This window comes from Bacillus rossius (genome assembly GCF_032445375.1).
Source record: "Bacillus rossius redtenbacheri isolate Brsri chromosome 9 unlocalized genomic scaffold, Brsri_v3 Brsri_v3_scf9_1, whole genome shotgun sequence".
Taxonomy (NCBI): Eukaryota; Metazoa; Arthropoda; class Insecta; order Phasmatodea; family Bacillidae; genus Bacillus; species Bacillus rossius.
In genome coordinates, this window is record NW_026962012.1 from 3,160,069 (window position 1) to 3,186,138 (window position 26,070).

Consider the following 26,070-nt stretch of genomic DNA (forward strand, 5'->3'; position numbering starts at 1 on the left):
AATTGTCCTAGGACAAAAATAATGACACAGCATAGCTGATGAGGCTGGGCCTTATGATTCCGCTATTGGTACAGAGGCTGGAGGTCAAGAACAGCTCCGACTCAACTTGTGACTGGTGCTTACACGCATTGAACATCAGCCAGCACAACACTCGTGTTTTTCTTTCAGACCTAATCTACACATCCACTAAAATGTGGTACCATCATTATCCTAACACATAACAAATTCTCTGATTTATTGCAACATTCAGCATTTTTCTCTGATTTTTAATAAGAATAGAGGTACACAAGGAGGGCTACATTCCGAATTAATGATTAATAGTCGTAAACAACGTGTCAAAATAATTTTTATTCAAATTCACAGCTATATAAAAAAAAATATTTTACAAATAATTTATTTAGCTAAATAATACACATCATCTATTGGAGCAATCAAAATATCCACTTCAGTCACCACAGAAAAGGATAAGGGCTAGGTTAAAAATAAATATTGAAGCGCAAATAATTAATTAGTTTTTATTTACAAATCTCAACAAACTGTCACAACCACAACACATTTGTAGCAAACAATAAATAATGGCAACCAGTTCGTTCAGGAGCCAGTGCTCAGACCTGAGGAAAGAAACCAAAGGGAAACGGGCAGGGGATAGCCTACTTCAGCCTGGCCACCTCCTGGGCTATTATCTTGATGGCGGCCAGGCCCTCCTTGGCCGTGGGGATGATGTAGTTGGCCGGCAGGATGAAGCCGTAGCGGCCTTTGTCCCTCAGCTCGATGGTGTAGGCATACTTCACCTTGGCCACGCCTTTTGCCCAGTCGTCCGACCCCCCTGGAACAACGCAGAGTACCAACATCATGATCACACAGTTTGGAAGTGCCGGTAACGGCAATACAGAAGAGTCTCGATTAACCGCAGCTTTTCTTCAGTGTTAACTCTTTCACGTCACTTCATGATTTGCTTAACCATCATTGAAGTAAATTTTTTTCAAGGCTTTTGACAATAGTTATATAATTTTCTAGGACTTAAAAAAAAAATAATTTTAACAAGTATTTGCTTAGAATGGCACTTTAGATTGGCTTGGATGAAACGGACCTCTGTTAATTGAAGCTCTGTTAATCGAGACACTACTGTACTATATAGATTTTTGTCAGATACATGATTCAGTCAATAACCTGGTAAGATTGTGTTTGATGTTCAAAAAATATATATTCTGACGGTTTTTATAAACCAACATGCACAGTGCTAATAACTCAATGCAGATATAAAATATTATTTAGTTATAAGAATTTGGTTAAACAACTGCCCTAAAAAATTTATCTTCAGAGCAAAATTGAGTAATTGAAGACCTATAAGCACAAAAAAATTTAATTCAAAGTTTCCCATAAGGCCAAAAATAATAATAATAGAGGGTTTAAAACACATAATAAAAGTTCTTCACACACATGGCACACAAAATATAAACAAAATAATGTATGAACATTAACTGTGTTATTTCTCAACATAACCTGTGATCAATTAAGATAAATTTATAAAAACTATCTGCTATTGGGCAGAATGTTTTACTTTATTTTCCCTTTTCCATATTTCTTTATTTTTCTTTCCATCATTATCAGTTTTTTATTGGTATTTCATTCAGTCTTTAATCAAGTTGGCTATTCCTTTAACTTATACATAAATTAATTGTTCACTATTATTTTGGCCTAGTGCTATTTCAAAGCATTTAAACTTATAAGTTTACATTAATCTCGCTAAACAGAGTCAGACTTTTATACACTGGTAACTTTGGTGCTGAAGTCAATACGAAAAAGTGTACGACAATGCTGAACACATTACTTTGTCAAACAAATCAGTAAAAATGTACACACTGTGGCAGACTGGACAATTTACCAGAAGGGAGCGGGAGGGGAAGGGGAAGGGGGAGGGGGGGGGAGGGGGAATGAAATAATACGTCAATAACAACTGCTATACATTATCATTCACAATATGCATCACTTCCTGTGTGGTTTGGAGTTCCAGGTGTCGTAACTGCTCATCTTCCATCACCCAAAATAACATGCCACCTTCACCAACAACTCATCCGCCACTACCAGCACTCAAACAAGCAGCCAGGAGATGTTACCTGACGCGGGGTAGAGGGTGGTGGCGGAGGAGCCCGCGGTGTAGTAGCTTCCCGCGGCCTGCATGGCCTGGGTGGCCTTGCGTGCCACGCGGTCCAGCTCCTTGTAGTCGGGGGGCAGCACCCGGTCGTAGCCCCACGGGTACAGGAAGTACTGGCCGTAGCTGTGGAACGTCACGTACGCCTGCGAAACGCCATCACCACGCTTTTGGTGTCCGCTTACACACTTCACACTACCCCAGGATGTAAAATAAATCAACATGTTCAACTTCTTGTCGACATGAAATTCATCACAGACAAGAGATGGGACAGCGACGGAATGCATTGGCGGGAGTAACGGGAATACCCCCATACCACAAGTTCACGGTATAGTCCGCAATTTTACTCATTTGGGAAAAAATTCTGTTTCCACTCCAATGGGATGCACGTGATCTGACCACTCCAACTACCGTGGTCCCTGCAGTACACGCTTGGGCTACACCTATTGAATATCAAAGTTAGCATGTTGGCTTAGACAATAGCATTTTAATTGCTAAATAAATGTTGTCAAAACCTATGAACTCTACTTTCACGCCAACGAGCATTTTCCGACATATGTATATAAAAATAAACTTTCCAAAAGAAAACATGATTTGTACCCATGCACTGATAAGGAAAATATGTAAATAAATAAATAGATAAATAAATAAATAAATAATCATCCACTGGCAAAATGTCCACCAACCAGCTGACCTAGGCTGCAGTTGCTTTGAAAATGACGGACTGGACCGTTTTGGAAAGGAGGGCAGAAGGTTTTTAAGTAGGCGGGACTTTTGGACGGGAGGCCCAGAGGTAACAAGATCACATTTCGAACTGCAAAGTTTGAGAAGTAAAGTCATAAATTTAAAGAAACAGTTACTCTCCCTCAGTGGCTGAGTTCCTTTGGTAATGAGTCGTGGGGCTAGAACTAGTAACATTTTGTCATGAAGTATAGGCTTACTCAAGTGGAGCAACCCATGGTAACCAACTGGATATACAAGTTGAAATTACAAAATGGTGAGATATTAAATTTTATTTAGGCTCACTCAGACAACATGACACCTGTGATAATGATCCTGCACCATAAAAGTTCAGGAGTAATCTTAAGTCATAAGCTGGTTTAATCATCGTTTGACCACATTTTCTGTTGCACCATTCTGTTGAGAGTGCTGTACGAAGATCATTGGATCTTCGATTGAACCAACTCTTAGGTCGGTTCATAGCAATGATCTCTAAACGTAATTGTGCGAGCAGACACGGTCACCATTTTCACTTACTTTATGCACGTTAATTTAATCAGATGTAAATATAAAGAGTATTAGTTACAAAATTTCAGATCATATATGATACATGTATAAAATTTTTTACTTATTCTAGTGTTACAACCTCTTCAAATGCAAAATACCCATATTATAATTTTTGAAATGTTTGTTATTTTAGTTTAATGTTTTAATATTTTATTTCATTAAGAATACTTTCCATATTACACAGAAGTTTTTTTTTAGTCAAAACCTATTCATATTTAAGACTGCTTCTTTTGTATTATCTTTTAAATTACCAGTATGTGTTTTCAGTCTGTTAAAATTCCAAAGAGAGGAGTGACTATATGTGCTGCTTTCTTGTTGCAGCAACATCAACCATTTGATCGCTGTGTGGAAATAAATTGCCGCGACTTCATATAATTCCACCCACTAATAGAAATGCACCTAACATCTCTTCGACACTGCTGCTGCCTGTTGTCACAGATTGGAACTGTATGAACTATAATTCACTGGAACGAAGATCGTGTAGTCCCAGTATGAGTTGGCACATAATTTAGATGAATGTATCCTTAGACCATACTTGAGCAAAGATCAATGAATCGCAGATCGAAAAGCACAATGGTGCAACTGGCCATGAGATGAATTTACTTATATTTATTTCTCGGTTTAAAACTAGGTTAAGGGTATTTACTAAGAAAGTAAAGGTTTGATATTTTCCTTTCAAGTTTTCTATAAAAATGTATTATATGTTTAAAATGGTCCCATAATTGTAAATGATTATGCCAGTAATGTAAAGACTGTTTTGTGAGGTTCAGTATTTGGTTTGTTTAGAAAAAAAGTTTATTTTCAAAAACTAGTATTAAGTTATTTTTATCTTCAACCAGAAATAATTTGTATGGGGAGTGGAACTTCCCGAGAAGAAGTATTTGTTTTAAGGCAAATGAATGGTAGTTTATTTCTCTCGCAAGTATTTATAAGGCACACAGAATATGGTATTGGTAGGTTAAGAAAGTGCTCTAAAGTTATGATTTTCCCCAATTATCAGTTGAGAGTTTTATTTATTTCACATTAATCACACATTATTTAAAAGTACAAACCCCCCCACTGAACAACAGGTTACTATCTGCAGTTAACCAGCAAAAATGTATTAAATTTTTGTTTGAAAAATGTTAATTAAATGTGAACATACCTGCAGAATGACAGAAAAATGTCACTTAGAAATAGACAATATCACAAAACTACAATGGAGACCCGCTAAACCGAATCCTTCTAAACTGAAAAGCCTGCTGATCCGAACAAGTTAAAGTATAAGAATATTTAAAATTAAAATAAAAAATAAAATAAAAAATTAAATTTTTTATTTTAAAAATTATTTATGTCTTGACCCTGTTATCAAAATTTTTAGTGATTTTGTGCCTATAAAATTTAAAATACAAGTGTTAAATACAATTAAATGTTTATAGAGAGAGCACCCGGAAACTATTTGGCTAATCTACACAAAAAAAAAAGTAATCCGAACAGGTCTCTCTTGCAATTAGTGTGGATTAGTGAGACTTCACTGTAATCCAAATCCAAAACATGTTTGAAATCAAAATTCTCTGCAAATGAATAAAGTAAGCCAGCTGTTGACCTCACATCTGAACTCTCTTGGGTTTTGTGTTTTAGGAATGATATTTCTCAGACATCATTATTTGATGTAATACAATTTCTTTGACATACGCCATTACAGTTTTACACTTAATTGTAACAAACATGGTAAGGAAAACCTATACAAAGAGTCTTTCTGACTCTTAAGTTATTCGTTTTTCCCCCTCCTCCAATTCCCCATCCCATCATCATAATCAAGCGATGTGATGCACTCTTGAACGATGTGCTCAGATGAATAATCGTCTCTACCTACCCTAGCGGCTGTTAAGAAATCAAAAAGAAAAAAATGTATAAATTACTTTTCTTCCAACATACCTTGACCGTGCCTATCTTGGGGGTCAAGAAGCCGGATATGGCGGACGTCTCCGGCTCGGAGAAGCCGTACTGGCCGGCGTATATCTCGGTGCAGGGGTCGCGGCTGGAGCCCTTGCCGCCCCACTTGTAGCCGAAGTTGCGATTCAGGTCCACCCCCATGCAGCGGCTGTCGGCGTTGCTGCGCCGGTTCTTGCGCCACAGGCGGTTGGTGGTGTGGGTGTACTCGTAGCCGTCCGGGTTCACGATGGGCAGTATGTACCAGTCCACCGCCTGGACCGCGTCACTGTGCGACTCGTAGTTCTCTACCAGCTCGTTGATGATGTACGTCACGACCGCAGGCGAGATCCACTCCCGCGCGTGGATACCTGCAGCCACACACAACTAGCAATGATCAGTATGCTCATCTAGAGGGCAAGTATCCAGTTTCAAACGGAAAACAAGGGGGAAGACATTTTCGGAATCCAACCTCTTTCATAGGGGTGTGAGGGTGCATATAAATAAACAATATCCAAATAAAACATAATTTACTAAAATGTTATTTGATGTTTAACACCTTAGCTCTCGGTATATGGGATTTCGTGGAAGTAATTTCGTGAATGCGACAAAATGCGAGGCATGAAGTAGGGAGCGATGGTGCTGCTATCTACGGCGGATGGCACGCACAAATGTTCACAGAGACAAAGGAATAACGTATATAATTCACTGCTTAATGAATTTTAAAAAGATGGGGAGTGTTTTAATAATATTCCTTGTCGAAAATCAGGTCCAGAGCCGAAGTTTCGTATTTTTTCAAGTTTTTTTTTTTTTTTTTTTTTTTTTTTGCAATATTGGAACCGTTTATTTATATAGTTTAAAATTTTGGCCTGCTAATCAAATGATTCTATAGTCGGCGTAGCTGCACCGGCAGTGAATTCTAGCGGCGGGTGCTGATACTCTGTGTGATTCGCGTTCACAAATGTAGTTTAAAACACAAATTGCGTATTTAACATGATCTGCATTATTTTAAAGAATTCTACTTTAAATTTCATTTCTGAGGCCAGTGTTTTATATTATAAGTGTATTTGTAACATGAGAACACATGAATTTGCTTGTTAGTGAGGTTAGATGTTACAAATCTCTAGCAAGTACTGAAAGACTCACTCATTTTTAGATTTTTTTTTATTATTTTTTTGTGAGGATTAGTTATAAATTTTCTCTAACTACAGCTTCTTGCTCCTTGTTTAATTTTTTATCACTTTGAAAAGAGGAGTAAGCTGCACCTCTTTGCTCCCTCTCTTGGATACTTCCTTGCAAGAGGGTGAAGGGGTGGAGAGACAAAATCCCACGGAATGGGCACCAGGAGGAGGGGGTGGTTGAGTTTCAAGATGCTTTTTATGCGTAAGTTTACCCTGATAGTAGAACGAAAATTACGATTACATTGCTAATAGAAATGGAAAGCTTATAGTTATGTGATATACGCCATAAGCGTGTCCAAGAAAATTGTAAAAGATCATTTTATTCTAAGCTCATTGTCTGACGTTTCGCACTGAGCGATGAGCAAGATAATGTCACTGAGCTGCCCAATTAGTAAGCAAACGTAAACAAAGTTGAATTGTAGTGGTTGGTTCATGATTGGTCAGTCTCAATTCTCGAATTGTGGTGATTGGTCTATGGGTTAATCAGTACAACTCAACTTCAATTAAGTTTTAGTTTTGCTCAACAGAACTGGGCATTGGGTAGCAGTAGTGACTGCAACACTACAACTTAATTAGGTACAGAACTCCATAAATATGTTAAAATATGAGAAAAAGTTTTTTGGTCGATATATGAAGTCAAAATAAGAACTTTTGATTATCGTGAGATGAGTGATTTTAAACGACAGTTCCAAACATTGAAAAATTGAAACTTGGAAACTTGAGTTTCCCACCTTAAATGTAACGGATCACAATGAGTGCGACACAGTGTGAAGTTGTGTTTGAGTCAGAAACTCAGTGGCCTTAGCTCAATGTGTAGGCGTTTATATTCTGTAGATCAGTCAACGCTATGTTGTTAAGTAGACAACAGGTTACATTTTTGGCCCTGTGATCATAGTAAATATTCGAACATACATTTTTAATATATTAATACTTATTTATACGATAGTACAGTCCACTTTGGCTCACCTCCGCTAAAAATATTTCTAAATCGCAGTGCATGAAAGAGGGGTTAAGTTAAAAACTTATTTCGTTGACACCCTTATAATCAAATTATATATCAATTGTATTGTCTTGCCGACGTCAACTTATTGGGGATAAGTTTGTAAAGTGCCTACTTACCGTTCGGGTAATTAATTATTTTGGCAACAGTAGTAATATGAATTTACTTCTTTTATGTATTTTTTATGTTATTAGGGTTGTGTAGGTATTCAAATATTGTGACGTAAACTTCCTTAAGCGAATTGAAATAAAAATTGTGTACAAACTACATACCTATAATAACTCAGGTTTGACAAATAAAATTAGTGGCTATTCTAATTATTTAATTAATAATAAATAAATTCATATTAATAAAATCAAAGGTTGAAGAGTTGAGTTAGTTATATTTAATTATTTTTTATCTAAAAAATTCAGCTAGGTCAGCCAAGGTCTACTTTGCTTTTATAAACTAACCTAACTAAAATATCACACATGTTCCCCAAATTACCGGTTTACTGAATTTTTAATTTTTAGATTGGTCATTTTTATTTTTAAGGAATTAGTTGTTAAGTTTAAGTAATTGTTGTTATAGGTCTTATTGTAAAATAAAATATGGGAAAAATGAAAAGTTACAGATGAAAAGTCTATGGTCTATTATATATTATAGTAAAAATTTATTTTTGCAGTTTGTGTACTTTTTTTTAAAATCTTGACCGACAACCCCCAAAAAATTATCCTGGGTATGGCTATGATATACGCAGTTTACATTTACAGTTGTGACCAGTAAAGTATACAGTTTTCACAATTATTTTATTTTTAAACTGCGGGGTTTGTCAAGTCAAATGGGGAGGGGTGGCCAAACAAATTTTTTTCTTCCAGGCCCTTAAGTTCCTCTCGATGACTACTCACAATAGCTTATAGCATTTATACACACATGGCACCATAAGTATGTATACTCTTCATGATGTGCACGAGTCACTTAGTGTAAAAATAAATTTAATATAAACTACAAAATGCATATTATAGTGCACAAAAATTAATATCGAACTTGAAACATGCTATATATATATATATATATATATATATATATATATATATATATATATATATATATATATATATATATATATATATATATATATATATATAATCTTTTTGTATTACTGAATATTTTGCTTCTTAACAAAGTACATACAGTACACTCCCTATTTAACGCGGTTGTCGGGGGACATAACTTTTACCCGCGTTGTTGCATAACCGCGATGTTTCGATGTGACCAAGGTCAAAAGGCATAAAACACCGCCTGTGTTCTAATAGGTCGGCAAGCACGCACAGTATAGACGGCCCGCCTTTGTGCGGACTTTGCATCCGCAGTTTTCACTAAACGCGGGTGAAAAAATAAAAATAATAAATTTTAAAGATAAATATGAAATGTTGAATTTTATTTTTTATTTTTCCGCATGCCGCGCACAGTTTGTCGCACGGCCTACGAGCGCGCCACACGCCGCCATACACACGTGCGGCACACAAGCTGCTGCCAGTCTCGTGGTGTCAGCCACAGTATCTGCTTCGTCTGAGTGTCCGTAACAAAGTAAGTGCAGTGTGTGCGGTTACACACGATTCTGTGGTCAAAGTCTTCTAAATAGAAAGGCCATAGTAATACTTCAAACCGAATATGAATCGCAAAGTACCGAGTTTGATTGACAAAATAAAAATTCTAGATTTACGTACTTACAGATAGCGTGTCTTTTGCAGAAGTATGCAGCAGATACGTGAAAAACGATTCTAGCATTCGTACAATATAAAATAAAGAATCGTCTATCGTGTAAAGTGGTTAAACTTTGTTATCCATGCTTACATTAAATTATAAATTGTCACATGTGGGATACAAAAATTGCGCCAAAATAATTTTAGCGCAATCAGTGGCGCCGTATTAAAAAGTCTGTTAAACATTGTCTTTACTTATTTCACCAAACGCTGTGTCGAATTGCTGAGTGTGTGTGGCCGGGTTCGGCAAGTGTTATATTCCCCAGCCTCTGGTTAAAGGTCGGGAGGCCGCTACACATAAACATATCCGGGGCTTGTTTACTACCTCACGGTAAAAGTGGTACAGTATGGTTCACGTAAGTATTGGACCACTGGGAATTCCTCGGCAAAGATTAAAAATACGCTAGCTGATTTACTTTACTATTTAATGTTAAAACATTATACCAAAGTAAAAAGATGAACGTGTATAATACAACGAATAATATTACGTCTGTAGGTTCAAGTTATAACAAAACATTTATATGTCAACACACGTGAACACGAGAAGTGTGCCGACGAAAATGAGTGAACTACTCAAGGTCACCAGACTTCCCCCCTTTCGGCTTAATCGCCCCTCTCATCACTGGCGCTTATATTCCACTCCGTCTACCCGGGTGTCTTGGTCGCATATTCTCGGCTCGCCTCTCCCCTCCCAGCGCTTGCCGTCAACCAAACCTATCCAACATCAATCCCCAGCCGAGTCACGCTGGATAATGTCGCTGGACGGTGGGCTTTATCGGGTCCCCTGTCCGATGCTTTATTTGTGGGTTAAAAAAAATGTTAAGAACTAGTGTTTCAGAAAATAACACTGGGCTGGATTGGACCATAATTTGAAAACACTACAAGATAGAGGAATAATGTACGGAGATATCTTGTTTAGAATTTCACTGCGGACATTTTCTACGCCTAGGCTTTTTTCTGCCCGATGCTTAGTTTGTGAGTTACAACGCAAAATTATCCTAATCGGCTGTCAACCATTTATTCCATTGTTTTTACTGTAGAACCTCGTTAATCCGTGACGCGCTAATTCGGGAATCGGATAATCCGGGACGATTAAAAAGTGCAGAAAAAAAAAGAGAAGTAAAAATTGTCAGCGCTTGAAATTAACGTCACGCGGGCCGGCGGCCGGCAACCACTGCAAGCCATCGCGTGGGCCGCCAAACTCTGCAACGCTGTTTGTACCGACCCTTTGTGTCGTCCCCCTTTCAGCTGTCACATTTGTCACTCTTTAAACTTGAGGGGGATGTCCTGACTTCTGCTTCCCATCTCCCTTTGTTTCCACCCGCCAACGCACGGCAGGCGCCTGGCGAGTGACGTGTCTGGCTGGCATTCGGCTGGATTAAGGAGGGGGGGGGGGGGGGGGGGGGGGGGGCTACACAAAATTTATGTGTGCAAGTTCAGCACGATCTTATCTTTCTCTCTTCGGCTGTTGTAAATGACCGTGAACTAATGGCTAGGCAGTGCCGTATTTTTTTAAACCGAGACTAATTCGAAGACGGCCCTTACCATCTGCTGCCAAGGCGCAGTAAGCCTCGGTAGATGTTACGTCACATGACCTTGGCCTACCCAGCTGCACGCCGGTGTCTGAGAAGCTTGACAAGACCTTCCGGGCTTTTAATCGCTAGTCCGTGAAATTCTGTAATCCGTGATTATCTCGGTCCCGACCATCACGAATTAACGAGGTTCTACTGTGTTATTATTATTATTTATTTATGATTGGGGGACATGGTTTGACCCGCGATATACCCGATTCCGCGATCTATCGGGGCGCGGTATACCGGGAGTTTACTGTACTACAATTTAATTGTGTCTGATTGAAAGGCAGCTTCTTTTCAATATAATGTGCATGGATAAAAATAAATTACAGGATGGATAAGCTTGTGGAAATTCATTTTAACCACGATAAACCCAAAAGTAAATACTTAGATTATTTTCAATATGAGTTACACAGCTGAATGATTTCATGCTAAAGGTGAGAATGTTAAAAAAATAAAAATACTTTGGTGAAAGGGTATTTTCATTTGAGGCTACGCACCTCCGTCCACCCAGATGGCCCGGCTGTTGGGCTTCCCGGACGAGATCTTCAGCACCTTCAAGGGCCGACCCTGGCCCGAGGTGCCGATCGCCTGGACGCTGCACAGCTTGGGATAGGTCTGGGCCAGGTACTCGAGGTAGCCGTGGACTTCAGCCATGCGGTGGTACGAATACCAGGTCATGCGGTGACCTGCGTCGCGACACGCTTGCCTTCACGGCCTGGCACTGCAACATGCTCGGGGACCATTGCTCTCGTGTGGTGGATCAACTAGCCAGGAAGTGAGATCTTCCGAGACAACACATTAAAACAGTTCTAGTTTGGCAATAGATAAATAAGTACAAAATGAAATGAAGAACGTTTAAAACAAACACACCAATTAAGCTTCAAAGAAAGTTGGTGCTTAGACAATTTTATTTCTTGTAAGACTGCAAAACCACATTGTCCTCGTACATTCTCACATACTGAATCCTGCAATGGTATATTTTCTAGAAAGTTATTCACCCATAATGTAGTTTGTTGTGTAATTTGTTAACTACTATGCTGCATAACACTGCTCATTTTATTTTTTCTTTGTAAAATTAAGACACCCACTGTCAGCATGACAAAAATATCTTAATACATGTAGAAACTTAAGTAAAATTTATCATATTATGTTTTAGTTTTGCTTAACGCTAATGAAATGTGAGATAATATGGAGGTGCAATTAGATGACGTAAATGCAAGGATTCAGGAAGTCAAGGATGCGGGATAAACTAGTTTGATTATAAAATTATGAAATAAGCACATGATACAGATAGTATTTTGCGATGCCTTGGGAACTAACTAGGATTACATGTGGACTCACCAAGGGCGGATACAGAATAATGATCAGGGGAGGGCCCAATTAAATTTTCTAGTACAATTTTAGTACATTTAGAATGGAAATATTTAGAACAACTTTTTTTGTAGTTCAAAAAGTCCTATTATCTATATAACTGCAGTAAAATAATACTTTAGTAAGTTTGGAAACCTATGATTAGGGATTAGGAGAAAATACAAAAGTTATTGAGGGTTCCCAGGTGGACGGTCGGGGGGGGGGGGGGGGGGGGGGGCAGTGAGACTCGCGGAGAAATGAGACGAAGCTGAAGTTTGCAGAAGCACAACCAGACGTTATAGTTGGACCTACTGCCATTTCAAGAAGAAATAAGAAAAATCTACACCTTGTTGGAATACGTAAGAACCGAAGCCAGAGAGATCAGACACAGCATGCACTGACAAAGCTCCAAGAGGCCACTCTCTCCTCACCCTCGAGAGAGCTACGCAAGGCGGCGAGGGGCGGCCCGCCACCCCACCCCCTCCTCCACCACCACCCAGAGCTTACTGCAACCAAATACAACCAGTCAGCACTACGCCATCCCTTTCTGCTGAACAACAAGAGCGCTCGCCACGTTAAGGTGGGGTCTCACACGCCATGGTTATTCTTTTTTTTTTCATTTTCTCATCAGTAACATCAGCTGAAGGCCATTTCCGTAAATTTAACACAACACCTTCTTAGCATTTGTTGTTCTGTCACTATTATTTTCAAGAGATTCTCCAGGCTGGCCGGAGCGACAGGCCTGTGCCTCGGGTAGGGCAGCCGGCTTCTAGGAGTGTCAGCCCCGTTCTATCCATGCAGACCCTGCCCCAGGCGGGAAACTGCACGTTGAATTTCATTTTCATTTACTTAGTGTGATGCAATTGCTGTAAAAGGTTGTGCGTGTGATAATAATTAAAAACACTTGTGCAACTTTTTACACTCATTATATATAATTTAGTAGATACCTGTAAATATTTGTGACAAAAAAATGCAAGATAGGTATAGTGATAACTTTACAAATAGCCCTTACCTAATAGTAATTGCAAGAAAATTAAAAAAAAATCAGGTTTATTTTTCTACAAGCCGCCGAAGAACCAAAATGCATTATTCTACTTTATTCTGAATCCCGCAACTTAAACCACTAAAATGTAATTATTACAAATAGATGCTTTAGACCAGGTTCATAAACTAACCAAGAAACACAAGAACCAGAAAAAGTAAAAAGTTAGATGACTTTTCAAATGCCAGTTCATAAATTACTCAAGATGCAAAAGTGAAACGCAAGTATTGGCAGAAAACATAAAAAGTTAGATGACTTTTCAAATGCCAGTTCATAAATTACTCAAGATGCAAAAGTGAAACGCAAGTATTGGCAGAAAACATAAAAAGTTAAATGACTTTTCAAATGCCAGTTCATAAATTACTCGAGACACAAAAGTGAAATGCAAGCATGTGCCAATCTTTCAACTCTTTGCGTTTCAGCTTGAGCTTCCACTTTCTATATTTGAAGTGAAGTGTCCCAAAAGCGTTTAAAGAAGTGATGCAGATGTTATGTGTATAGAAGGCTACGATTTTCTTTATACCATCTGCATCAAGTTTTCACCTATAAAACTACTGTTCAATTAAAAATAATTATGCTTTTAAATTGTTAAGAATTTTACATATTATCATCAAATAAATATTAATTTCGAAAAGAAGCTCGATTACCAACATTTTTTCTACAGTTTTATAGTTTTCAAGTCGTAGGATAATAGGTGATGTCTTACAACTTGCGTGTTTTATAAACAACCATATTTTTTAGCGTAGTTTGTAAACCTGGCCTTAGTGTTTGAAATAAAAAGCAAATAAGCTCGAAAATTAAATCACAAAGTACCACTGCATCAATTATTATAGTTGGTTCATAGGTTATGCAAGCGCTTTTAAATAAATCTCAGAAAAAATTATCTGCCATTACCTCAGTTTTGTTGTGGCAAAATAAGAAAATTAATCCCATGCCTAAACATCCTATCAAAAATGAAAAGTTGAAAGTAATGGCAATGGAAATCAGTTACACTGGGGTCTCAGAAGATGTCAAAATAATTACTGCATGGTTCACAACAAGGAACAATTTCTCGTAACTGACTCAGGTGGATGTAATTTTGGCATTGGTTGGAAGCAGCCACAACACACTGGAAAAATATACTACACAGGGCTAGCAGTAAAACTCATTTGAGTATGAACCAATCGTACTTAGCACTGTAATTGTTACTCATTGTGTATCCAGTTTATATCAAAGTGTTATAAATCATATTTTCAAAATCAAAAATATTTTTAGTTTCAAATCACATACACAGTTAACTGCTCACTTTATTTCATTTTTTTTTAAATGATAAAATACAATTGGACATGTAACACAGAACAAATGGTCCCGGGAACACTGTTTCTCAAAGTTTTATACATATTTTAAAAATAAATTATATTTTGGTAAATCTTTATTTTAATATTTTATGTTAAAATACAACTGGATACGCAGTAACGAACAATTACGCTTAGCTCATTAAAATCCATGATAAAGGCCTGTGCTGATTTTGAATCACCAAGATAAACCTGACAGCCTTGTTAAGAACAGAACCACTCACTGTACAATTAAAATGAAGTATGAATGGATCTTAAGGTTAGCATCCACAGCTTGTAACATAGTGCTACAGCTCAGCAAAAAGATAAGCATAATACAACTATTTTTAATTATAAATCTGCCAATCAAATATACAAGAGCAGATGTCCTAATCAAATTAGGTACTTTATATTTACAGTTAGCATCTGCAGTTTGCTGCAAAAAGCATTTTTATAATATTAAGACCATTAGCAACACAACTTGTTCAATATCTTCCACCACACTTGTATACATAAAAAAAATCTAATGGATGCAATAAACTAAACTGGATAACTAATTGAGAGCCAACTGAATGAGGTTTATAAAACACAATAGTGTTCAACACTGGCTATGACAATAGTTTTTTCTTATATATATTGCAATTTAACATAACCAGTACTAGTGATTATTTGAATATGTATAAATGTGATTTTATATTCAAGTTAAATTCTCATATTGTCTGCTTGATTAGCAAACTTCATAACTTCACTTTCTGTCAAATTTTTTTTCATTAAGTTTTTCAAAAATATTTTCTACGTGTCCTCTTCAAGCCTTTGATAACCAAACAATTTTATTCTATATGAATTCCCATTCTAGCGAATCTTGTGACTACGATGGGTTTAAAAAGCGATTGGCAATCCTCATTAAATATCTTCTAAATTAATTAATTTTATGTTTTAAATTTTAGTTTTATTTATCAAAATGGCTAATTCAAGCAATATTATACTGTAAGTAGTCATAAGTTCATTAGTACGTGTTTATATTGCCTTAGCATAATTAATATTTTCAGTGAAAAAGAAACTAAGAATTACGAACACACCAACATAACCTATTTTTACAACCAGCAGTCGATGGTGCTCCCAGTTTAGATTTTTTTCTCTCTTATAAAATTAGTCTGGACATTGAGGTCATAAAAGATGATAGATGATGAGATAAGAATGCAGTGTTGATGGAATGAACGTGTGGAGGAAACAGAAGTGCCCCAAGAAAACCCAATGGTTCAGGGCAACACCTGCTACTTTTCCGGGTTCAACCCAACTGAGAATCAAACCCCTTAGTGGAAGACATAAATTTGTTTTCCAAGAAATTTATTTTTATATTATTTGTATATTTTAATTCATTTGGGTATTGCAGTTTGTAAGATGTAGATTTAAACAACACACAGATTTGCACTCAAATTCAACATCGACACACAATTTAACAAAATTTCACCAACTTAAACACACATCCATCACGATCAACACTCATTTACCATCACCCATTTAACATTGTTGATATTAATTCGACATACATTCACCATTTTCAACACTAATTCATCTTAATCAACATGGAAGTCGACACACACACTTATTATCATTGGCACATATGCATCTTCATCAACACACATTAACTCACCAACACTCTGTTCATCACATAGTTGCACCATTAAAACACAATTCGACAAACATTAACACTAATCAATACACAATTCGAAATACATTCACTATCAACGACACTCATACACCATCATCAATGCACATTTAGATACACATTAAAACTCATCGGCACACAATCAACACACATTCAGCATCATCGTTAAAAAATTTACAAACTCGAACACCTTACACCGAAAGCCCATGTGCATCCAACTGCGCTGCAGAGGTCAGTCATCTTAACCAGGAGCTGGTCACGCATGCATGTAGAAATGGACACTGCATGAGGTCACTTCCTGTCCTCCTGGTGTACCCAACATCGGTTAAAGCGAAGTGTACACGTGGAAGCAGCAGTAAAGGGCTGTATTTAATGGAAATGATAGCGTTTAACCATCATGAGGGGTGGTCCAGCACGATTTCCGCAATATTTTAGGGGTTACAATGTTGTGGGTGGGGGGAGGGGGAAAGAGAGTTTAATTAAATTGATATTACCCGGCTTGTTAACATCAAGTCTTATTTTGTATAGTATTGTTAATTATAATAAGGTATAACATTTTTAATTTTCATATATTTTTTTATTTGTCTAAGACCATAAATAGTATCAATCAACAGTATTGTTACAGATGTAGTACTCTTACCGTAAAAAAAGATGATTCTATGCTAAACACCAATTATTTCACAGGAGAGACTACATACTTGTAGCAGCAGGGCCGGTGCAAGGTAAATTGGCGCCCTAGGCGAAAAACGTTAATGCCCCCCCCCCCCCCCCCCCCCCCCCCCGCCCGGACACCCCAAAAAAATTTTCCTTGCCTCAAAATACATCACGTAAGCCTAAAATTTTGTCAACAATCAAATGTAAGCAGGCTTGTGTTTTTTTTTTACTTATTACAAATCATAAACAGGTCACCGTGGACTTTAAATAATTACTTATATCAATATAAACATTCCAAACTGTTACCAAAATCCATTTTCATCTAGTTTCAATAATCGTTAAACATATTATATGAGCTGTTATGTGTCGTGCTGCGTCGCCCCCAGCTACTTGGCACCCTAGGCGGTTGCCTAGTCCGCCTGTGTGGACGCACCGGCCCTGTGTAGCAGTTAGTATCTATATAACAAGGCAGTCTGTAAAAGTGCTGTACTCAAAGGGGCCAAACGTTATAATGTTAAATGGTATAAAACAGTTGCCAGAGGATGCTCCTGATGGGATAGTGTCGTGCTCTCATGCAATGCTACTGCTAGCTACGCGAAGGACGCCGCCGCATGCTGACCCTTGCGGCCCTCCAGCTCCTGCATCTCCTCCTCGGACGGCACGGGGTTCTCGGAGCGGATGGCGTCCTCCAGGTCCTCGATGACCACGCTGTACGTCACGTTGCTGGACTCCAGCAGCTCCTTCACCCTCTCCGCGCTGCCGGGCAGCGCCAGCGCGTCCACCTCGCTGCCGTTCTGGTGCAGGCCGCTCCAGATCTGCACGTCTGCGGGGGTTCCAACACGCGGCGTCACGATAACACCCCCCCCCCCCATACACACACAAACCCACCAGCCAACGGAAACGTCCGCCATGTTTCCCGAAATTATTTTAAAAATTCTTGTTTTCACACCACCGGGAATCGAACTTGGATCGCCTTGGAGGGAGGCGAGTGATCTAACCAATTTTTTTTTTAATGTTAGTAGTGGAAGAATGAGAGGTTTCCATTCGTCGGTGTAGTCGGCTTCCATCTTCGACGACTTTCAAAAGTCCCCAAAATCGGCTCAAATATTACCCAAACAACTGTTAAAAATCCCCTAAAATAACTAAAAATTTACCATTTTATAAATAAAAAAATCCCGTTTTGAGGGAATAATTCCCAACGAAAAACAAAAATATTAAAAATTCCATAAAGAGACGTCATTTTCCTGTGAGAGGCTTAGGTTTTTCCTCTTTAAGAGGCTAAGTTTTCCTTTAAGAGGTTTAGTTTTCCCTAAATTGAAAAATCCATACCCCTGAGGACCTTAACCATTGACCCCCTGCTACCAAACATATATATGTATATATATAACAAAAACAATACAATATAAAAATTACTCACGTCAATGAGCTCAGAGTCCACAGGGGATTACGTAAAAAATTTGAAAAAATTCTAAAAATTATTCACAATATATTGAATGATTTGATCGATTCTCATTCTTGGTTCGATTGCTCATTGAGCTCAAACTATCAAGTACCAATGGATTGCAATAAATACATGCAATAGTTTAAAAACATTATTAATTACTAATTAAGTCGTCATAGTGTTTTTTACTACAGACTGCTTCACGTCGTCGGAATTGTAGATGACAGTATTCGTCGTCTTGAAAGCACGTTTATTAACTTGGTCTTAGAACCGCTCCTGCATACCGTAAACACAGTCCAACTACTACGTACCTCCGTAAGCCTGATATCACCAAGCCAAGTGCACACGTCTTTTGAGGGAAGCCTACAAATCACGTAATTTCGGTTCCCTGCAAGAATTTCCGAAGATTTCCGAAGTTTTGCGTTTTGGTATTAACGCCACTTCAGCCGCTAAATCAGAAGTTTCCAATGAAAACAAGCATGTTGTGACTAACCTAACCTAACCCTTCGATTTTTTTAATTTCAATTTTTGAGAGAAATCCGATGTTGCACGAACGTGGTAGGGAACCGAAACTACGTGAGTTGTAGGCTTCCCCTCTTTGGACTTACTTAAGGTACTTAACATTCTTTCAGGGTTCCACCACATGTAGACTATGCCAAGAAAACCCCATTATAATTTAGCTGTAATGCACCGAGCATAGTAAGGTTTAGATTCACGAGCAGGAGTCTATGTGATCGGTTGCTGCACATCTGCGTTACTACTAGAGCATGTTGGCCTGTGCATGCGAGTATTCAACCTAAACTGATGAGTCGAAAATGTCCGCGGGTGGTTCTACAGCAGCAAACGAAATTCGCATTTACAGTTTTTCCACTTGTATTCTCGAATTTTCAATACGAATAAACCACAGATGGCACTTTACACAGCTATCTTCATGCGAGAGAAGAGTTCTTCACGCACGTAATATTCTCATGTCTTCGTGCGTCATAGACAAATGCGACCAAACATATCTCGATAACTGCCACGGGTGTCCCGACGAAGACACGAACCTTTCAGGCCCGACCCAGATGGCGATGATGTTGCTGGCAATGTACCTCGCACAGAGGTATTCTCAAACGCACCATCGCAACGTTGTTCAGGTGATATCTTGTGCCACTGACACCCATCACGGCATTTGCATGTCTTCAAGGTTTTATTTTTAATTACCTATCATTTCTTGCAAACGGCTTGGACATTTCTCACAGCCAAACCTCTTGAGAGTCAGATTCTTCGCACATTCTCTCTTCTCATACCGTTTTGCATTTATTTTTGCAATCTCTCTCTGGACTTAATGATTCGAGCCTAATCATAAACCGAACCAATGACGTGAATCGATCAAATCAATCAATTATATTGTAAGTAATTTGTAAGAATATTTCTTTGGAAAAAATTAATATATCTTTTATTAAATTTCTTGCCGTGGACTCTATAAACTCATTGACGTAAGTGCTTCTTTATGCTTTAATGCTATTTTTACAAAAACAAATCTAATTTGGTAGCACGAATTTTTAATTTTGGGAAATACCAAGTCACTTCAGGGAAAAATTGGCCTCTGTGATGAAAATTAAGTCTCTTAAAGGAATGTTGAGTTCTTAGATTTTTTGGTGGGGATTTTTCCCTCAAAACGGGAATTTTCCCTTCCAAATAGATTTTTTTATTTTTTATTTTTATTTTGGAGGATTTTGAGCCAATTTTGGGGACTTTGAAGTTCATTCAAGCATGTTGCCAAACTCATTTTTCCACTACTTGTATTCGGCTCGCTGGTAATATTTTTTTCATTTCCCCGCCATCAAATGTTTTAGTTACCAATTAAATCTCTCAGTTGTCCTACGTACTGGGAGAAGACTGCGCACCAGTCCAGAGGCGATGCCGCGCTAGAAGCACCAGCGAGCGTCGCGCTCATCATCCCGCCTCTAACACAGATACACCCCAAACCGGGCGAGCCCCATAACACTAGCCTCATCTTACAGCTTCCATTACTAGGTGTTCTTCTAAGCACTATCGTTAACGAAAAAAAGTTGCTGCAAAAGTACCTGACACAAATTTTTACATGAAAACAGCCAAAGATTAAAATAATTTTTAAAACTCGTGTGTCAAAAAAGTAACACTTTGAAAAATATAATAAAGACCTGCTATATGATTTATTAGATTTGCTTCGTCTGTTATATTTCACGTATAACTTAACATCATTTTGTTAAATTACATTTCATTAGTCAGCCTTTATTTCTCTCGACAGTACAGGCCACAAACTAAGTTAAGGCCCATTATTTTACGTTCACTCTAAACACTTGTAAAATATTTGAGTGTCTTAACGTCCACAAAATAAAATACATAACATATACAATTTGTATTCAAAATTTACACATTTGTGAGAGCTTTCACAAATACACGAGTTAAAACTTTTTTAATAAAACAAATTCAAATCATAGAATGAAATAGCCAGTATCACCTTTAAACACAATAAAAAAATTCAGACCTGTAATCCATATAATTTTCCTTATTTGTTCGCTCCTGAAGCGTTCGAAAGGTATCTGACTGCTAATCATGCAAAAAGTATGCAATATCTGTATATTTTTCTTATATTTGGTGACAGTTAAGCCAGTTCACAAGTTTAACAGTGTTTAACGTAATTTAAAATTGTCATAAAGCTCATCCTACTGTACCTGATAAGGTGAGAGAGAATTGTTCCGAAATATAAATGGCTATTGACTTCAAACTTAAAGATAAGGTCATCTTAAAAAATATTGTGTCTAGACTCAAGAAAATTATAGGATTGTTCCTTATAATAATTATTTGCCAATTCATTCCCAGATTTCTCTGCATTGTATAAATTTCATTTACGGTACCTGAATTTTTCAAGGGGATAAATAAGGAAAGAACATATTTTTTGTGAGGATTGTATTTATGTAACAAACCTTACCTCACCTGTATTTTACTTTTAAAAACAGAAGAGAAGATGCAAGAATGTGGATTATTCGGGCGTATTGACTCGGGATCAGTGAATGCTAGTTGTTGCGCACGTGAGCGACGGGCGAGTTCCTTCACACAGCAGATACCAGGTAACTAGGGCGGTCGCGACGAGAATCGCTGACGAGCAACAGAGTCGCCTCCTATAGAGCATCCCACTCTTAGATTGCAGTGTGGAAGTAAATGGGCGCATTCTCTCTCTCTCTAACACACGCCGATTGCCGTTAGCACTGTCCTTGTTTCTTCGTGCGTTGTTGCCAAATATCAAACGAAATTTAAAATTTTAATTTTTGGACCAAGCTTTTTTTCAAATTGTATAGAATCAAAATACGCATCAGGCAATGCTTATTTTGAATACTTAACAATATTTTAAGTGTCCGAAAAAATTAAAAAACATAACTTATTCGCTGCGAACTGTTTTGAAGTATTCCGATATGTTTCACATCAAAAAAAGAAAACCTACATGTGTATTTCATTCAGATTTTTTTTATTAGTAAATTAATGCCTTAGGACGCCACCGAACAAATGTTAAGACAAAAACTGTACAGGTTTCACTTAAATAATTTTTTTAATATATTGAAATGCATTTTCTCACAAACTGAAACATCAAAAAGTTGACCCGCGGAAAAAAATTTTTCTATTAAAGATAGATGGGGGACGAAAGCGAGAAAAATGTTCATGAATTGAATTAGTTTTTAAAAGCAGCCCCATCTCAATTGCTTCTACAGTTTCCGTGGAAATAGCTGTTAAAGATGTGTCTTATCAGTACAAGAGCGCGCGCTGCCGTCTTAAGAGGAAACAGGGTCGTGTGTTTAGATAAGTGGGGTTCTGTCCTACAAGCAATTTCAAATACATGGCTTCCTTAGTCAACAAAAAATATTATAATCGATTCTTGAACATAATATGTAAAATGTATGAAATAAATACGAAGGAATTCAATAGCGATCATGGTACAAAATTTTGAATTACTTTTCTATCCTTCTCAACACCAAGCATCTTATCAAACATTGTTTTAGACAAAGTTTTGGAAAATAACTATGATATTATTACAAACAATTTAAACAGATTTGATAAGGTGTCTACTAAGGCAGTTACGTTTTTTTGTCCGGTGAAATTTTTTTTCGAACCCATGCAGTTATGGCTGGTTGTATCAAAAATGTATTTAGAAAACATTTTTCGGCATTAGGTAATCCGAGTTATCATACGTTAAAACGGATTCGATATTATTCATATCATGGGAGTTGTTGCGATTTTCCTGTTTTTCAAAAAATCTTCCCCATTTCGAACCAATTGTTCGGATTTTTCCCATAACTTACTCGACCGAGAATTTCCATTACTGTATTTTATTTATCATTTTGGACATGACTTGTCCAAAAATACGGCATTTATCGGGCCCATGAAAATGTGATTATATATATATATATATGGGATTTTTAGAACAGAAAAGCAAACTATAAGAAATTTTCGTCTACAATAGGTAGTTTTTTTTGAAATTTACATAAAAGTGGTATTATTACAATTTTATATGTGTAATAGTATAAAATATTATAAATTACGATATGATTTCTTAAAATGCTTCTTGTTCGATCCAAATTACAAATACACGCATCTCCTGAAATTCGTAATGTGTTAGAGATTTGGCAACAGCGCGCGCCATAAGCCGTGTACTGCAATCTAAGAGTGGGACGGGCTATATCTAGCAGGCTCGTGTGCCTGTAACACTCGGTGCCCCTGACTTGTAGAATCTCAAACATACTGGGTGTTGTGCGTATTGCATACCTGTCAGGCGTTGGAGTTTTTTTTTTGTTCTCATTTTAATACAAGCATTTCTCGGACACGGTGGGGTTAAGGGTGGTAGCACAAGGCGATTTTTTTTTGTTCAGTGTTCTATCTTAAATACTTACTCTACTATTTGTAATGAAACAATTGTTAATCTCCAGCTTAAAGGTTCAAAGACGTATACCAACATTTGGTATTTCTTTTTTAACCAATAGCTACGCAGAATTTCATTTGTAGAGGGGGAGAGGGATATAACTACAGTGCCCGCTGTTTGTTTGCAAATTCTTTCCTTCTGTTTGTGGGAATCATAATTTTTTCTTTAGGTTTACGGAGTTAAAAGGGGGGGGGGGTTATTCCCACCCCTATCCCCTCCTTTTGCGTACGCCCTAGCTTTAGACCACAAGTAATACATATACTATGTTTTCAACTTATTGTTTTCATGATAAAACTGAAGCCGAAATTCGTCAGTCAAATTCATTCATCATGTAAAAGCACTGCAAATTAATTTTTTTTTTGCATCATATTTATTCTATACATTATATGCCGTTTGTAAAAAGTCGGGCAAAAATTCATCAATAGAATTCAAATAACCCCAACATAAAGGATGAAGCAAGCGAGCATCGCAAGCCGAGTTGGAATTTACATTTAAATGTATTAAATATTAAGGAGTTTTCCTGTAAATTTATTACAATGGCTCTCTTGAATTTTTTTCTGGGTCAAACATTTCCCCAGCACACAGACAATCTACTGAACGTTATATTAGAGTTGTAGAAGGTCACGTGAACTATTCTCTGCATTTAGATAATATTGCAAACACTAAATATCCGGTGAGAAAACTTGAGACGAAACAAAAATGTAAGAGAGCTTTAGTGATGAATTCTTGGTGATTGTCCCTTATTGCGTATCCCGTTTATATCAAAGTTTTATCATTAATATTTTCAAAATCTTAAATATTTCTGTAATTGTACAAGTTCCATATTACACAAACACATTCAAATGCCTGGTTTATTTTAAAATAAAAATATATTTAGGCAATTATACAACTTTGCATGAAGCACGGCTCCAAAATGGGGGGCGGTTGCAACTGCCGAGACCAATTTTATTTATTTATCTAATTTTAATCAGGAGGTAGTATTTATGTTTACTTAAATACTCAAAATCATGTGTTGGACTTTACCTCATCGAAAGTTGCTTGGAACTATTAAGGTTCCGAATTTTTGGATAATATTCCAAGGCCATTCTCTAACTGCAACCCTTGTACGATAGCCATTGCTTTGTATCTTTAGAGCCCGTCTACAATAGTCCGAACCTGTGCGTGGTCCGTGTCTATCCGAATGTGAGTGACGTCACATTGTCTCACCGAAAACTGCCCTGTCCACAATTGCGATGTCCGATGTCCGAATGTATTGATTTGTAAAGTTGTCACCAGAGCGCAGTAAATGTACCAAACCAAATGTTTTTATTTATTGTTTTGATGCTTTGTAGTTTCGAGATTGAACTTATGAAAGTTATGTAAGTTATAAGTGACTAACAACACCTTCCTTTTCCTTCAATAACAAAAACAAACACCACGTTTTCAAACGGGAACCGTAAATTCAAATATCGCGAGTGTTATGTTCTTTTTCTGTGTCCGAAGTACACAGGTTGGGACAAAAAGTTCAAATTGACGAATGTCTACGGACCAGGTAGGTTCGTATCCTTCGCCCACTTGACGCATGACGTCAGAGGGTCACGTGGACCAATCAGCGACGAGTATCCTTCGGACACAGTTTAGGACATTGCTATTGTAGACGGGCCATTACTGAGACGGGAAGCCTACAACTCACGTAGTTTCGGTTCCCTGCAAGAATTTCCGAAGATTTCCGAAGTTTTGCGTTTTGGTATTAACGCCACTTCAGCCGCTAAATCAGAAGTTTCCAATGAAAACAAGCATGTTGTGACTAACCTAACCTAACCCTTAGATTTTTTTAAAATTTCAATTTTTGGGAGAAATCCGAAGTTGCAGGAACGTGGTAGGCTTCCCTACCGAGACAGCACGGGAGGACTCACCGCCGTCGCCCTCCAGGGCCTCCACGAGGCGCCGGTCCTCCTCGGACAGCACGGCGAGCCGCAGCAGCTGCGCGCCCTGGTAGGACACGCGCGCCTCCTGGCCGGCGGCGGGCAGAAGCAGCAGCAGGTGCGCGCAGGCCGCGAGGCACGCGGCGGCGAGGTACCAGGCGCGCATCTCGGCCGCCGTCGTCAGACTGCGCCCCGCGCCCACGAGCCGCGCCCTTTTAAACCGCGCCGCGCGCCTCCCCGCGCACGCGGCGGGAGTCGAGGGCGGGCGGCGCGGACCACAGTTCACAAACACAAAGGCAAACTTCTCTCTGTAATATTCACTGTTTAATGAATTTCAACAAGAGGTATTTTAATAAAATTCCTTGTCGAAAATAACCCGGGTCGGGATGGGGGGAAGGGGGGAAGGGGTGGAAGTGGAGTTGGGGTGTTTATGTTGTGTGTGTTTAACCACTCAGCTCCTTACCGGCTGCAAGGATTTTTCATGAAATCTGGTATAAAGTTACTTGAGGTCCTGGAATAGGACATATGGTATTATTTTTCATCCTGTGGGACGGCGACAAAATGTAAATCTGCAATTGCTGAACGGATTTCTTCTGCATTCAAGCGTATTCGATAGGTGTACGTCCTGAAATAAACACAGGATATTTACTCCGGAAAATAAGTGGGTACCTTCTATTTTTTTTAAAAAAAATCACTATTAAAATACTTACCTTTAAATTACAGTCATGTTAAAAATAAATAATTTTCGTATTTGGCCTTAAAATCCTAATTTATTTCAACAATACTGTATGTATAAAACTATCTGCCCGCGAGAAGCCGAGTAATGTAGCTAGTTGTGTATAGAATAGTGATAGCCAACTGTCGACCCGTGGTGCTCGAGACATAGTTTCATGTGCCCCGCTTAAATA

General features: G+C 38.0%; 2 protein-coding genes across 3 annotated transcripts in view; both read right to left on the bottom strand.

Moving 5' to 3' along the window:
• LOC134542724 (centrosomal protein of 162 kDa) overlaps positions 1–26,070 on the bottom strand; it is a 182,226-nt gene that overhangs the window by 55,722 nt on the left and 100,434 nt on the right. The window lies entirely within an intron of this gene.
• Positions 330–25,761, bottom strand: LOC134542556 (carboxypeptidase B-like). The gene is made up of 6 exons (XM_063386918.1): positions 25,154–25,761; positions 17,501–17,704; positions 11,351–11,539; positions 5,357–5,721; positions 2,118–2,298; positions 330–826 (listed from the first exon to the last, which is right to left on the bottom strand). The coding sequence occupies exons 1-6, from the start codon at positions 25,326–25,328 to the stop codon at positions 651–653; spliced, it is 1,290 nt and encodes a 429-aa protein (XP_063242988.1). The 5' UTR covers positions 25,329–25,761; the 3' UTR covers positions 330–650.